Raw genomic sequence first — 17,506 nt, 5'->3', positions numbered from 1 at the left:
AAGTTGAAAGAATAAGGAAAAAGAAAGTTCTATTCTCTAGTTCTTATATTCTGACGGAGAAATAAACATCACAAAGAAAAGTGAGAAATTGTACAATTTGAAGTTTTCACATATCAAATTTGTACATATATCATATAATTATTTTTATTTTTCTATATCATTTTTCTCTATTTGTTTTTATTTTTATTTTTTCTCCTAAAATATATGCATGACAAAGACTTACAACCAGTTTGGTAAGAGAGAAATTAGAAGAAAATGATGAAATTGAGTTGGGTTGTTTGGTAAAAGAAAAAGAGAGTGAAAACAATTTTAAAAATAATGTGATTCAGTGTACTATTTTTCATATATTTTTGTGTTAACCTTACTTTTTTTTCTTCCATTAAAAACTTTAATTCTTTAGTTTATTTTTCACTGATTTAATTAGCTATTTCCATTCATTGTTTTTACTTTTATCCGTGGTATGATTATTTTTTTCTGTTTACCAAACAAAAGTTCATTTTACTTACTTGTCAGGAAGCCCTAGAATATTCGAAAAGACACAAATGCATCAGAAAAATACAGAAAAAGAAGTAAACGAAAGTGAAAGAACTTGCTCTTGTTGTGAGCATTGTGAAGCCAATGTTCAGTGCCAAAATTAAGACCCATCGACCCTTTCCTTTTGACCCTTATCTTATATCCTTATACACACAGGAGAATTTCTCTAAATATTAAAGCTGGGTCCCACACCAATGGACCCCTCCTTCTATTATTTTTATCTGACCATTTTACCCCTGCCCCACCGCTTTATATAACGCGCCTTCCTCGTTCCTTCCCTCTCCCACATGCACACACACTCTTTCTCTTTCTCTGATCTTCATTCATTTTCAAGTTTCATTTTTTTTTATATAGCGAAAAGTTTAAGTGAGTTGAGTGAACGCTCACGAATTTCAAGTGTTTCATATTTGACATCATGGCAAGAGGTGGAAAACTAACGAAGCTAAAGTCAGTGCTGAAGAAATGGAACTCATTCGGCAACAACAGCAAGCATAGCCGCCACCACAGCATCAGCGCCGTCGCAGACGACGAATCCTCCTCCAGATCAGACCTCCACGCCGTCTACGTCGGCAAGTCCCGCCGCCTCTACCGCGTCGCCTCCGACGTCGTCGACCACCCCGTCTTCCGGGAACTCGTCGAGAGATCCCGCGACTCCGACCAACAACAACAAAGCGAAGACACCACTATCAATGTCGTCGCATGTGAGGTTGTCCTTTTCGAACACTTGCTCTGGATGCTCGATAACGCCGACCCACAACCCGAGTCACTCAACGAACTCGTCGACTTCTACGCTTGCTAATGCTACCTCATAATTTCAAGCCTTCCACGTGTCACTTTCACCCTACATTATTAAAAAAAAAACACGTATATTATATTATATTACATCATATATCATATTATATCATGTAATACTCGCATCTATTTGTGACTGTAATTTAATTAGTTGTAATAACTAACATTCATCCATAAATGTTGTCCATAGTTATATTTAGTAATTAAGTTGAATTAATTAGTAAATATTGGTTATATATATTATGGTTTAGATTTTAGTTTTAATTACGATGGTGGGGATGGATGTTGAGTTGGTTGTAGGGGTTTGGTTGAGTTGATGGAGCGTTGGAGACTCTCCAATCAATGTAATGAAAGGGATCGAAATTGTACGCAATGTAACGTGGTACTTGTTCAATTCTTCATTTCTTCTTTGAATGAAAGGGAAAATGTCTTGGTTTACCTCCGAAACGAATGTGTTTGTCGATGAGCCTTGTTTTTTTATAAAAAAAAAGATAAATGTTTAGTGATGGTGTGTCACACTAGAATGTGACTGGGATGACACCAAAACTTTTTAATTTTGTCCAAGAATCATCATATGTCGCATTGAAAGCTTCAATTTTGGAAGTTCTTTATCAGATTCCCGAAGTGGGTGTTTGGTTATAACGAAAGAGCATTATTGGAATTGCTTACAAATTGGTCGAGAGGGACTTATTTTGCTAATTAAAGAAAATGGAAGCTGACATGGTGACTACTCTCCTACTTGCTACCCTTCCCTCCATTAACTAAGAAGATGCCATGAGACTCTAGATATTGATTGATATTGGCCCCTCACGGGCTTCACTTGTAGTAGTGTATGATGCTACACTTTAATTTTCACTTGTGGAACAGGATCAACCTGCAGTTTCGATTTAATCAAATCTAACGATGTAAATTTCTTTATAATTTAATGTGTAAAATTTATTTTCAATGATTATGATTTATGCAGTTCAAAATTCAACTGCAGAAAACCTGATCCATTCACTAGTTACATCATCTACAGTTATCTGGGACAAGGTAACATGCGTCGTGCACAAAGTACAAACAGTGCCAACAAGTATTTATGAGAAATGATATTTATACCTTCATTTTTAAATACAAATAAGAGAGGAATAAAAAAGATATTATCAATACAAATTAATGATTTATGCTAGTTTATATTTGCAATCGAGTCTATTTCTCTCTTTCACCGTGAGTGATTACCCCACAATTAAAAATAGACAACTTTTCACAACTCAACCTAGTCTCTTGTAAATCAATTCTGCTAACAAGTTCATACATAGTTTGAATATAATTAAAATGTATAGTTTCCTTGTTAAAAGGTAATCCATGAATATTCCTGGAGATACTAGTTATTAGAGAATTACTGCCGCCTCTAGGTAGTAGATCCACCGGACCACCATTAATTAAAATGTTACCCAAGAGTTCATATGAGACATCAGTGACTTTGCCCTTGCGTCATTATTTTCTATTTGACATTGAAGAACCTACGCCCCCCCTATTGCTGAAAAATCTGAAATTAGCATTAATTACTAGCCACCACACCAAAGCATTCATGGGCTGGTCAAGGAAATTAATTTCTGTATCTTGGTTGTTGGCTGGGGTAGAGAACATGTTGATTAATCTAAGCCGCACATATAATAATTCCAAAAAATATATTATATTATATAGTATATAATATAGCAAACCTGCAACAAGAGATAGTTCCAGAAAAAAAGTTCACATTCTGGGACAGCAGTGAAGTCAACTGCTTTTAAGGATTCAGACACACCAGAATGCAAAGCTTCTGCATTGAAAAAAGTTGATGAGCGTATTATAAAAATAAAGAAGCGTCTCAAAATGTTGTTAAATGCTTGTAAGCAGGAGATATAGTTAGTGTCTGCCAGAGATACGCATACTTTTGAATACTAATGATTGGGTAGTTGGAGATGCCTTTGTTTTGGTTTTGCTCAATACGCTTACACGCTCCCTGTAGGAAATTTCTGACCATTAGTACATAAAAAAGAGCTTTTTTGTTAACTTGATTGAGGACTTTAAATTGAGCATTAAGTGGATGACACGAAATCAATTAAGTCGTTTGGTGCACGCATTAGTGTCTGTATGTGAAACGCATGCCAAGCTGCCCTTGCCACCCCATAAAAGACGATGTTGAATTACTTCCGCACGTACCACAACACTATGGTATGGTGTTTGGGGAGAAATATCTTTTAAATGGGAATAAATAGAATGTGAGTATAGCTATTATGAAGAAGAATGTCACGACCTACTTTTTTTTAAAATTATTTTATTTATGATTGATTAAAATTTATTAAAAATTATTAATTTTGATGAATCTCATTTAAATAATGAAAAGTGAAATCCATCAAAATAATTTCTAGTCAAAATAAAACTTGAGTCAATCACATAGAAAATGCTAGAAAGACATTGATCACTTATGAATTTTAAGGAATTAAGATAATAATATACAATGTGTTTATATTTACCTCACAAATCCACATCTTAAAAATTATCATGTCAAAATGCATATAGAAGAAACTAATAGTTGCTTAAATGATTTGTTTCTAAGTTGTATGCATAGTGATCTCAAATCCTAACACACAAATATAATAGGGTTGGTAAAGTGACTGATCTGTCCCGATTCTTCGACGAAAAGTAGATTGCAAAAAAAAAAATAAAATCCCATAACATTTAGAAATGGATTCACGGGTTGATATCCAAAAGATAAATTGATAGGTTGATGGGTTGTAAAATGATAGGTTGACTTGTTAAAATTTGTCAAAAAAAAATTAGGAAAATACCAATTCATTTTTTTATATATCATTTATTTTATTTTATATGTATATGCATATTTTTTTATCATATTAAAATTTAATTTTATTTAAATATATTTAAATAATTAGGTGGAACAAGTTAGGCAAGTTAACTCAATCCATCTAATATTAACCTTTTGAATTAACAGATCAAGCAAGACAAACATAAGATAAATTGATGAGTTGAATTACTTAATTCATTCCGCCATTTTTGACGAGTTAGGCGAATTTAATCCTCTTTCTCTATTTAGTAGACATTCTCTTATTTATTATTTTAAATAAATCTTTATGTTTGTGCTATATATTAATTTATTTTGTTTTATAATGATAACTTTTATAGGAATGTATATCGCAATACAACATTAATAGTTGGCATTCGTCATAGTCTTTGTTTGTCTTGAGAGAGTGGGGTTTGAACTTTGCACTTTGCACTTTAGAACTTTGAACATGCATGAAGGAGTTTGCAGCCTGCCAGCTAGGGTGTATCTTTTGGGTCTAGCAACTTTAGAATTAACCACTCACCATTAGAATACTGTAGAAGGAAAAGAGAAAAGGGATAAAGAATAACAAGAAATATGAACATAAAACAAAGGGAAAAACAGAGTTGGAAGACAAGGGAATGTAGGGGATGGAAGGAAATAGTTTAATTAATGGAACGAAGACATGTTTCCTTGAGTGGGGTCAAGTTGAACGTGGCATACAAAATAGTAGTAATTTTTAATCAGGATAGGGTTTACTTTCACTTATTTATGAGATGAGATTATTATTCTTTTCATTCACCGCATTCGATTTTTTCTCTAAGACCTTTTTTTCAAAAAAAAATAGTAGGAATTTAATTCAGGTACTAAGAGTTTACAAATGCTCTTAAAGTGCTTTTGGAATAAGAGAAAATTTTTATTTTAAATGCCATCAAATGTAATATATCAACAATAACATGAAAAAAATAATTTTAATATGAAAAACAGTAACAATCAAACAGCTAATATGACACACTTCAATCGTTCTATGTAGGGATTGCTAGTTTATTTAAACTTTTATGATTAAAAAAAATTGAATCAAATAAAATTTTATTTGATAAAAAATGCAATTTTATAAAATTTTAAGAATTGAAAATGGTTTTCAATGAAGAAAACATTAAAGAAAGTTTTTAGACAAGTTAAAGTGTATCATTTTGTTACATTTTTTAAGCAACTTCTTTAGGGGGGAAAAAGGAATAAAAGTATATTAATAAATATTTCTCTCATTTTATTACTTAACAGTAAAGTAACACAAAAATAATGTGATAGAAGTGGTAGTGGAAAAGTTACTTTTTTCTTTATAGTTTATACAGGGGAAACAATATACAGTAGAATCATCCTAGCTGCTGAAAGTTTAAGGAATTCAAGGTCATGCAATTCATATTTTCAACTTTTATGTGCTACGTACTCATGATCCATAAGGGGACAACTCACATAATTTTGACGAAACCACTCGTGTCTTGACCAACGCTAGTGCTAGATCATTGGTGTTATTATACTTTCGTGAACCATGCGCGAAATAATGATTGACTACAAGTTAACTGAAAAAAGAGCATTGCTAAATGGTAAGGAAAATGTTAGGAGTAAGTGAAGGATCCAAGTGTTTCAATTTTATTGGTTAACTCATAAATTAAAACCAAAAATTAAGAAAGAAAGTATTCGACGGAAATCATGCGACGGTATGGTGTTAACAGTTGTCGAATTTTGTCTTGTACGTATTATCTAGAATTTTTTTTTTTTTTTGAGGAAATAGACCTGAAATGGAATGCAGTTAGGTTACTTGCTGAGGGAAATAAATAAATAAATAAAAAGTATGATATTTAATATATGCAAACTTAAACATTTTACCTTGCATTTAACATGAATCCAGTTCTAAACCTTCAACGGGTGCCATTTGATAACACATTTGCTTAAGTCAGTTATGTACCAATAAGTGATTTGTTCGAGTAGTGGTAGGCTCAAATTCCTTAAATAAGTGGTGAGATGTTTGATTAAATTTTAAATAGTTTATAGTGATGAAAAGTTTTAATATTAAAAATAAAGAACTTAATTTTGATCTGGCAGAGTAAATTTTTTTACTATCAAGCAATTAGAATTCATCTTAGCATACTTTTAACTTAATTATTAAAAAAAATTGAATTATCTGATAATTCATGATTCAACGATAATATAATAATCTTGTATACTATAAATATATTCTAATTAAATTAAAATTTAAAATATATTTATTTTAAGAAATTTAAAATATTAAATTAAAAAATAAAATCAATTAATAATTTATTTTAATTTAATAAATATAAAAATACTAAATAAGATTAAAATCTCATACTTTAAGAAAAAAATAATCTTTAAAATATTCATAATAATCCTATCCAACCAGAATAAGATCGCATGAAGTCTATAATAAAAAAAATCTCACACTTTAAGGAAAAAACATAAAATATAGATGTATTTATTTACTTCCTAAATAAATAATTTATTTTATTAAGATAGACATTCATCCCTTACATAACTTCTGTTAGGTAATAAAAGAAGAGTCATTGTCTCTCTTTCCTTTTTAGCTGTCAAGTATTGCGGCAAGAAAAGGTATAACAATGGTTAGCAAAAATCTTTTATATATCTTCAAATTATTTCCAAACAACCACGCAAACCATGTAGAAGGAAAACGGGTAACACTATCTAGGGATGTGTCACTTATCACTATCCGTAGTTGAGAGTGAAACCAGAATAATACGACTTAACCCCTTCCTACGAGCGCCGTTAAATAATTCCATATAATAATATAATTCCCACAATCCTTGCATTAATCGCTTGTTTTGAAGGTACAAGTCTAGTTGATCTCAAACTCATATATATGCATTCTTATATATGATACAATCTCAACTCAAGTATCATCAACAGGTTACTTTTGATGGATATATGCCATGCAATGTCAGGCACCCCAAAAAGATAGTATTGGTCTTCTTTCTCCATTCTACGTACGAAGAAGAAAAGGCATTAATTACCGGCTTATTTCACATTGAAAAAAGGTTATAACCATCATATGAATGGGTAATCTCTAATTCTCCATAGAGCATCCTAATGTCATGCTCACACCATGCCAGTGTCAACTTTCTATCTAGTGTAAACTCAAACTATATATGTTAGTTACAATTGCATTATTCTAACCAAACCACTACCCGATATATAGGTAGCATTTGGACATTACTAGAATTGAGAAATGAGGTTTCCTTCCACATTGCCTGCAAAGTTTCTTTTATATGATGCTTTGTGAGACATTTCATTGCTTTTGCCAACTAAGCTGGGTTAGGGAATGTCCAAATGAATCCTTATCCTATATTTTAGGTCGCAACATATTCCATAATATATGCTAGCTGTGCTGATCTCTTAGTTGAAAAGCTTAATTAAAAGTTTGCAATTGAAAAACAAACTACAGATAGATAACCAATCTTTTTGTCTTCTAGCCTAATATGAAGTGAAGGGGGGTATTAGTAACAAAAGAAGTAAAAAGTAACTAAATTATATATGACATGCAATTGCCTTCTCTATATAAAAGTTATATTGATAACAAAAAAAAAAAGGTTGAAAACAGAAAAACAGTTTATTGTTTATAGAAATGAAAAGACAATAGTATTGGTGGTAGGGTTGAGATAGAGACTTGTCAGAACCGAAAAGGACAAAAATGGATCACGTATTATGAGAGAGGGCCGCATTTTACGGGGTTTGGTGGAGATGCTCCCTACCAATGACTATATATTTGGTGAGGGAGAAGGAGGGTATTTGTGTCTTTTGACAAAACGAGGCCACATGGGTAATGGGTCTGTGAATCATCGGATTTAGCCTCATCCTCATGGAGGGGCCTTTTTCTCTCCTTTCGCACGAGTGATGAGCCCATGTTAGTGCAGGAATTTTTGTCTCTAAATTTTTTGGTACAAAACACCACACGCTACGCCTGTAAGTGTCTACTACTTGCATCAATTCTTGGCCACTCTTTTCGTCTTGAATAATCATGTATACACATCTTAAGAGAAAAGGAAATATAAATATCATAAATAATAATATAATAAGAAGAAAATACTCAGCGTTTATATTATTTTAGGATAAATATCAATATATAAAAAGAGAAAGAGAAAGAAAAAAACATAAAAAATTAATAGATATGATAAGTTTGTTTTTCAAAGGCAAAACAAACTTTATTAAAAAATTGTGACCATGTAACATAGATAATTACATATGAATAAATAATCACCCCCAAAATAACATCATCAAAAAGTGAAAGATAAACTATACACTTTTAGAATAGATCATAGGACTTAAGCACCAATTCGATCGAAAAGGAAATACCACTCGAACAAGGTCCATTATATATATATAAACCAAACCCATGAATCCCCTTGAATTTGCTGAATCATGGATTGAACATCTGGTGTCATCCCATGAAAAATCAACTTGTTTCGATAAAGGCAAAGACACCAACTTACAACGTCCCAATAGATATGATAAATGATATATGAAAGAAAGAAAAAAAATAAAAAGAAAATGGAACGAAAAAAAAAGTGAACATATATTTATAATATAATACACGTTTATATTTATATATAGTTATTCTTTTATGGTTACCTTTTTCCTTTTCTATAAAATATTGTATTTAATCAGTTTTTAATAACACTGTATTTACTTTCTTATACAAAAGATTATTAATAAAAACCAATAAACTCATGCAAGAAATTGTATAGTTTAGAAAAGCATATAATGAGTTGTGGCCGGTAACATATTATTCTAAACTTAATTATGATGAAATTAGATTCCGTCAACACGTCTTATTATTTTCTTGTTTCTCAATAATGGATTTATTTGCCTTGACCCAAAAGATTTGTTGGATGATCTTGACTCGTTATTAGGGACTGAGATTTTTGGTTTGATCATGTTGGATCTTGTCCAATAGTTCGTTAATAATTGCTGTGGCTATTAAAAGAAACTTTACCAATCTCATATATAGGCTTCGTGAACCGATACTATCATTACCTAAATTGAAAAAAAAAAATCTGTTGCAATGAAAACAAATACTACATTGATTAACAGGCTGACTCAGCAGGAAGGCATAAAGCCGTAAGTCCTATCCTTCTCGATCACTCAACTTGACGCCAACATATGATTTAGTATAATAATAATATCATACTTTCTTTTGCAATTTTACCTTTTACAGCTAAAATAGAGTTCTATGTAACCTTGTGGATCTTTTTACATAATTTAACTAGTGATGATATTGAGTTCGAGCTAGTCTTAAGTATAGATATAATCAACTATGTTAAATATTTGGAATGCGACCCCCCAAGAGAAATGAATTAAAGGACTTTATAATCATGATTTGTGTCCGAGACCGACCATATATATGGACCAGACAAACATTGGAATTAAAAGTGCTGGTTACCAAGAATCTAGATCGTTGAAATGAACTTTTTTATGAGTGGCTACGGAGTAAAAGGATGAATTTACAAGACACATCAATAACTTTTTGATGTATGGCCGCGGACTAAAAGGATGAGGTTATAAGACACACCAATGCTCAAGTCAATTAAGACATGAGTGGAATAGGTACTAACTAGAGCGGATAGTGTATCAAGTAGTAATATGTAGGGACTCTCCTTGGGTAGATTGTGTCGCGGGTAAATTATTGGTGTGTGAGACAAGTTGAACCCATAAAGGGTACGTGCTTAATTGTTCGAAAATCATGATGAGATTTGGAGGCTCAGGGTCAAGATTTTCATGTGGTATTCAGTAAGGGTTTAAGCTTGAGATTGGTACTCCATATTCAGTGACTTTTTTGAGGTTGGATCCACATTCAGTGTCCAAAATGAGAAGAGAATTGTTAGGTGTCAGAAATTTGAACTTTGCGCAAAGCTGCATATCAATTAAGACTCTTGTTGTAAAAGGATCCTACATCAGTTAAATATCCTTCAGTCAAATACATTTATACCACCTAGATTTTGTATATTTTGGCTTCAATTTGGTTGTCAGCATAACCCTAAGCATGACACATAGTAATTTGAAATGCTATCGTAAAACCCATGCAAACATTTGCGACATCCATATTAAATACAGTACTCATATTTGTAAACAAATTATTAAATGATTGTTTCCATTGTTAGTATAAGATAAATATATATAAAAAAGTAATTAATAAAATAATGTAAATTAAATTATCAAAACATTATTTACTTTTTTTTATAAGATACATGTATATAAAAGTAATTAACAATTAAGAATTGCCCATTAATTACAAAAAAATCCTCAGCAATTCCATAAATTAGTCATTCATTTTTTTTATTCATAAAAATTAATAATGATATTAATAATAATATTTTTATTGATTATTAGACAATTAGCGAGTGTAAGGAATAAATTTTTAAAGATTTAACAAAAGTATTAAATAAATAATAATAGCCATAAAATGATATTAAAACATATGTATAGTTTTGAGTGAAGACTCAAATTATATTTTAATATTATTAACAACAAGATTTTAAAATAATCCTAGCTGGTAATTAAATGTCAACCAGAACCCGTACGGACTTGACAGAGTGCTGAGAAAATGCGGCCCTGGCAAAGCTGACTAAGCTAAAAGACTCAAGAGACAAGTTTCGGTTCTGCACAGTGAATTAAAGTAAGAGAATTGACATGCAAACAAACTGAGCATAACATATATGGTGCATGGCTGCATGACATTGACTGTTGTCTCTGTTTTGAAAGGATTGCTTTGAATTTCACAATATATATAAGGGTCCTAATGATTGTGTGCAAAACAATTGTCTTATTAATCCGTGCATTTGACATGTATTTATAATGGTTGGGTTGCACTTGCACACCAAATATTGACATTGCTTTCTGTAGACCTGCCTTCCACAGAAAGGGGGAAAAGGGACATAAAACTTTGAATTATAATTATATCTATTTTAGCCAACCAAAAAAATACCTTATTTAAAATACTTTCAAGTAGTGTTTTGGTTAATTTACATTTAGTGTATTTGAGATGAAAAATTCAAAAATTGATATGACTTTCATATTTGTACATTCAACTTTAATTTAAATATTTTATTTATTTTTATCTCATGTTACTTTCATATTTATTTTATTCCTTTAAATCAAATCCATTCTCATTTTTTAATTATTAAATGTCATTCTTGAGGTTAAATTAGTCCGTATCAATTTAATATAGAAAAACAAACATTGAAGGATTATTTTAAAACATTTGTGATTATATGACCTATAACACTTGCATCTTCCAAAATTAAAATAAGTGCGTGCTTGAAAAATTATTTGAGAACGTATTTTATATGATTTTTTCTTCTTAATAAAACTATCTGATGTAATTAAATAGTGTTGGTGTTTGCTGTTAAATTTACATTTCAAAATGAAATTTAGTTATTTTGTTAACAGAGTTAACTGAGTAGAATGAGAATACAATTAAAATATTAAATACACTTCTTGTTTTCATATGTTTTAAAAGAATACATAATGTTAAATTTGATGCATATTATTAAAATATTAAATAATTTAATGTTAATATAATATTTTGTTAATATAATTTATGAGATAGGAATTTTCTGTCTAAAACTAAATTTTGAGATAATTATATCTAGTAAAAGGTTATTAAATTATGTTAGAATGAATTTAATTAACTTATTATACCAATAAGATTAAATGATTCATTCACACTCTTCTTTTCTCTCACATACACATGTGCATGCATATTGGCATGAAATGTATTAAGTGGAGGATGATTTGAGAATGGGAAAAGAACAGGTATCTACTATCGACAATTAAATTATAAATTTTATCAAATTATTAAAATTGAAAAACAAAAAAGTGACTTTTTACGTAATCATAGGACTTTAAGTTACCTTTCATCTTGAAATCCATTTCTCTAATTACTCTTAACCCCACCCACCCCCATGTAGGTGTGTGCATCTATGAAAAAACATATTAGATGAAAGATGTACAAGAAAAGCAAATATCAACTATATAATTAAAATTGATATCAACTATGTATATATATATATATCCTAGTAGGTTACACTGTAATTACTCGATTACCATTGTGTGTGGAAAAGAGAGAAGGGAGGCATAATCAGCCTAAAGGAAAATGATTTGTTCCTTTCATCTAACGACATTATTTATACTGACCCCCTCAAAGAAAAAATCTAACATGATCTCATTCTAAAACATTGTGGGCACTAAATTCCAAAAGGCGTTCAACCCAATAGACAATTCCATGTGCAGCCTGAGATTCGAGTACATTTTCACCATCCAAAAATCACGATATATATACATTTATGTTCATTTATCTTTTGAAGTTAGCATATGTAGGAATTGAAGTGGGAAGATCGTGAAAATTAAAGGAGAAACGATGGGAGAGACTATAAGGAAGATAAGAAGAAAGCTGCCAAGAGAGCATGTGAATTGTGGATCACGGGACCATACTGACGTGAACGTTTGATGAGAATATTGCCCACCATGCACGCATTGTAACAAAGATGTGCTAAAAATATTCTTTAACAATACTTTTTCTTCAAAAACACACTTTTAATGGTTTTCCTTAACTTACTATTCCTCTAAATCTATCATTTTTCATCTTTATTTTTAATTTCTAAAATAAATTTCAAAATATTTTTTTATCAATAGTTAAAAATAACACTGCATCATAATATAAATTGTTTATCATAAATTTAAAATATAATTTATTAATAGTTCTAATTATAATATAATTTATATATTTAAAAGTTTTTATTAATTATAATTTTAATCAATTATATAAATATAAAATAAAATTTTATTTTGTAAATTGTAGAGACTAAAATACTCGTTATATAATAAAGAAAGAGAAGTATCAGATCAATTAGATGATTGATGTGAAAGAAAAAAAATAGCATAAGAGGTGTTCTATGAATTTGTTATATAAATAATATAATTCACATATTTGTTAGTAGAAAAAAAAAGGGAAATATTTTGGTTCCTTAAAAGGCTTACTTTACCCCGTATTGCCAAATAATGTAAGGCACTTCCTATTTATGTCACCCATATTTGCTAAGTACACTCCATAACCCTTTGAAACCCTTTTTCTTTTCTAGAATTGTCTTTTGGAATAACATATACATATTTCAGAAAGACATTTTCCATATTAAAAAATGAACATTCATCTTATACTCTCATGTTTGTTAATCTTATTTTTATTCTAAACTCTATCTAAAATCTTATTATTTTATCTTATTTTGTTGTTCTTTAAATCCTAATTTTTTTCTCCCATATTCATTATATATTAATGTATATATTACATGTAACATTGTGCATTTTCCTTCACGTGACACTTCATTTCTGTTGCATAATTTTTTGCATTTCTTTTACACAATAAAAATATAATTCTATTATATACTTTCTCAAAGGAATAGTGTTTTCATGAAAAATATATTTTGGGAGAGAATATTTTTTAAAGCAACTCGGTAGGGTCTAATAGCAATTTGGTTGGAATTAATTACAATGCCCTATTATAAGGCTTCAAAGTATGGGCCTCCCGAGTTTATAGCCCTTAACATTTCAGCCCAATTAATCTACAAACTCCCATTTGAACGTCACCACTCACCACCACGTACTCTAATTTTTCTACATATATATACACACACTCTACTACACTAGCACAAGTTAGTACAGAACAGTTACAGCATAATAAGATGATGGGTCACGTTGAAAGTGGAGCTACATGTTTGGTTGCACTTTCACTCGCACTCCACCTTGTATCAGCAACGACCACCTCTTCTTCCTTGGACGTTGGCGCCGTTAGAGTCGTGAGGGTTCGGAGGGACGGCGCGGGAGACTTTAGGACGGTGACGGACGCCGTTAACAGCATTCCGTCGGGGAACAAGCGGCGAGTGGTGGTGTGGATCGGAAGGGGCGTGTATCGCGAGAAGATCACCGTAGACAGGTCGAAACCTTTCGTTACGTTTTATGGAGAAAGGAATGGGAATGACAACGACAACGACAGCAGAGACATCATGCCCATCATAACGTACGACGCCACGGCGTTGCGGTATGGGACAGTGGACAGCGCCACCGTCGCTGTCGACGCCGACTACTTCGTGGCTGTCAATGTGGCATTTGTGGTGCGTTACTTGCTTCCTTTCTCCTTTCTTTTCATCATTCTCTTCGTGTCGTCACGACCCATATTCGTTTACGGAATTCAGAAAGTATGGTGCAACGTAAACTCTTCTTTGTCTAGTGCCGTTTCCACTCGAATAAGGAAATTAATGATTGTGGCGATTTATATATGTTTCATAGTACCTTTTTTTTTTTTACAATCTTACTTAAAATGTTGAAATACTAAAAAATGGTAGGAGAAATAATGTGTAAATATCATTATGTCTCAAGTAAGTTCAAATATATTAACGGACAAAGCTTAGCTATAATTAATATTTGTCTTATATATCTAATGGCATTTACTAATTAAATATTACATGCATATACATACACATATCAGAAGAAAGATAAACATTATCGTGCTTATATATGTCTACATTTTTTTTTATAAAATTATAAAAATATGAGCAATTAATTTATAACATAGGAAACTGAAATTAGAGAATTGGAGAATATGCAATTACGGTACGTAAGAAATAAACAATGTGTTTGGTTTAGAATTATCACGGTTTTCAGTATACAGCAATGGGAAAGTAGATGCTTTGAGTTGAACGGACGTTTGAGCACGTACGTTCAACGTCAAAACAAATATGTCTTAAGAGTTTATATTAAAAGTTGCTATTTTCCCCTCTTTCTCTCTTAATTTTTTGATGAAGTCTCCTCTCTTTCTGTATATATGTTTATCTCCCCAATATTTATTCATAATTGGGTTGTAAAAAGGTTTTTATCTGATAGCACAAGCAACTATTTTTTCCCGTAAGCATTATTAATGTTTAATTGGGCCGCTTTATCACATATAATAGTGGTAGGTTGGTACTGAAACGATAAATTAAAATTGAAACTAGTAATTATGTGTGATGATGACAAAAATTAAATGCTTTGGTATGGACATTTGCGTTCTTGGTTGGCTTCGTTCCATGTACTCGCATGATTGCTGCTTGTAGCTGTTTCTTTTTTAGTTTTTAAAGTTCATGTAATAAATTAAATTCACTTTCTTGGAACAACTTATGATTAATCCTTATCGAGTCCTAAATGATCATGTCACTCTGCGTGTACTAGTGTGTGTGTGTGTGCATAACTGCTATACGTATATACATGCAGAACTCGTCTCCTAGGCCAGAAGAAAACAGTGTTGGTGCACAAGCATTAGCCATGAGGATATCAGGGGACAAGGCTGCATTCTTCAACTGCAAGTTCATTGGATTTCAGGACACTTTATGCGATGATAAAGGCAGACACTTTTTCAAGGACTGCTACATCCAAGGCACCTACGATTTCATCTTTGGAAATGGAAAATCCATCTACTTGGTTGGTTTAACCTATGTGTGTTAATTAACCACTTTAATTACAATTATTTTATGTTAATATGTTGAAAGGGTACTTCTATTTCATTAAATTTCTATATTTATAGTTCATAACTTCATATGTATATATGTGTAGAGAAGTACCATAGAATCGGTGGCAAATGGTTTGAGTGTTATCACAGCACAAGGTAGGGAAAGCATGGCAGAAGACACTGGATTCACTTTCCTGCACTGCAACATAACGGGGAGTGGTAACGGGAACACTTACCTAGGGCGTGCCTGGAAGAAGAGCCCTAGGGTGGTATTTGCTTACACTTACATGGGCTCCCTCATCAATACCCAGGGATGGTTCAACAACCAAGTTGCTCATGCCAAATCCAACAACCAGTATGTTTTACATGCACTCTCAAAATCAAATAGTCACAATATCAACAATCCTCTATCTAGATATCGTTAATTCATTTGTTCAAATAGTTAAAGTATATGCATGCAACTAAGAGGAATGGCAGCATTTCTCGTGTAGAAGAATGCTAAATGGCAAATACACAACGTGAATGTCCATTGTAGTACTTATAATAGTTTAATTTGACAGTGCGTGAAAAAAATAATTATTAATTTTATGTTATATATGTATGTGTGCACAATTTATAATATATATCCAAAAGAAAATAAATAGGATAATATATTCTAGTCCCGCAATATTGTTTTTACAACAAATTTTATTATAGGAAAGGGTTAAAAAGAGAGAGAAATCTAGAATAAGATGTGTAATGTGACCAAAAGAGATTGAAACAAATTGAGTTGTAAAAAAATATTATAAAAATTCTATAAGTATATATAAGAATCATATAACTCAATATTGTACCAAAAAATAAATAAAACTAAAAAAAAAATTCTAATATTTTACGTGTTCATTTTTCAGTTACACCAAACAAACAAAGCTTTATTTAATGGAAAATATGCATTCATGTGATTTTTTTTTAGTACAACCCATTCAATTATTGTTAATTAATATATTTTGACTAGTGTATTTTACTTACTCATTATAGGACAATCTACTATGGAGAATATAGGTGCATGGGACCAGGAGCTGTTTCCTCTGGCCGCGTAAAATTTCGGAAGATACTGTCTAAGGAAGAAGCAAAGCCCTTCTTGAGCATGGCTTATATTCATGGAGGAACGTGGGTAGTTCCACCTCCCAAGCTGTGATATAAATAACTACCCATGTGCCAATTAATTCATATAAGAGAAAATTTCATACATGTATTATGATTGTACTTGTCTGCTGGTGTAACAAAGTGTTGCGTAAACTTTGAAAACATTGTTGAGTGTAGTACTTGGTTGTTGTAAGAAAGTATTTATATAAGTAATGTGATGTAAGATGCCGTACGCGCGAATTTTCTTTAATATGATGAAAGTATGGCCTTGTTCATACAAAAAGAACAAAGTAGGAAGATATGGAGACAGCTAGGTAAAACCACCATTCTCAGTGACATCGTAATTATCTACTTACCACATGTACTTGGATATGCATCGTTATGAATAGGTTAGCCAAGAATAGAAAAAAGAAAACTATAGTAAGTACAAAATTATCTCCCATACATCCACCACATATTACATTAATAATAACTTGCAAGATCTAACTTAACGATTAAAAAAAGAATTCCTTTTTTACTTGTGTTTTAAAATAAACTCATACATATCAAATTATAATAAATTATTGTCAATGCCTAATCCTCTAATTGGATCTCTAATTATACTGGCAACCACTATGTCGATGACACATTGCCCAATATAGTATTGGGGTGTTTCTCTATTCTACCACTTAATCAAAAGAAAAACTGAA

At 31.3% G+C, this 17,506-nt stretch overlaps 2 protein-coding genes across 2 annotated transcripts; both read left to right on the top strand.

Annotated features, from left to right (window-relative positions):
* Positions 1 to 816: 816 nt before the first annotated feature.
* LOC100808463 (auxin-responsive protein SAUR78) lies at positions 817 to 1,773 on the top strand. The gene has a single exon (XM_003542331.5). It carries the CDS (start codon positions 950 to 952, stop codon positions 1,331 to 1,333), a length of 384 nt encoding a protein of 127 aa, XP_003542379.1. The 5' UTR covers positions 817 to 949; the 3' UTR covers positions 1,334 to 1,773.
* A 12,053-nt stretch (positions 1,774 to 13,826) lies between these two features.
* Positions 13,827 to 17,042, top strand: LOC100790786 (putative pectinesterase 63). Its single transcript, XM_003541270.5, has 4 exons — positions 13,827 to 14,322; positions 15,458 to 15,664; positions 15,797 to 16,047; positions 16,710 to 17,042. Exons 1-4 carry the CDS (start codon positions 13,894 to 13,896, stop codon positions 16,867 to 16,869), a joined length of 1,047 nt encoding a protein of 348 aa, XP_003541318.2. The 5' UTR covers positions 13,827 to 13,893; the 3' UTR covers positions 16,870 to 17,042.
* Positions 17,043 to 17,506: the final 464 nt, after the last annotated feature.

The sequence above is a fragment of the Glycine max genome, chromosome 13 (assembly GCF_000004515.6).
Source record: "Glycine max cultivar Williams 82 chromosome 13, Glycine_max_v4.0, whole genome shotgun sequence".
NCBI lineage: Eukaryota > Viridiplantae > Streptophyta > Magnoliopsida > Fabales > Fabaceae > Glycine > Glycine max.
Note: the sequence above shows the minus strand (reverse complement) of the source record. Positions and strands in the feature narration are given on the sequence as shown.

Coding starts and splice junctions, on each gene's coding strand:
- LOC100808463 (XM_003542331.5), top strand. CDS start 950: ATGGCAAGAGGTGGAAAACTAACGAAGCTAAAGTCAGTGCTGAAGAAA.
- LOC100790786 (XM_003541270.5), top strand. CDS start 13,894: ATGATGGGTCACGTTGAAAGTGGAGCTACATGTTTGGTTGCACTTTCA. Junction 14,323..15,457: donor CTGTCAATGTGGCATTTGTG/GTGCGTTACTTG, acceptor ATATACATGCAG/AACTCGTCTCCTAGGCCAGA. Junction 15,665..15,796: donor ATGGAAAATCCATCTACTTG/GTTGGTTTAACC, acceptor ATATATGTGTAG/AGAAGTACCATAGAATCGGT.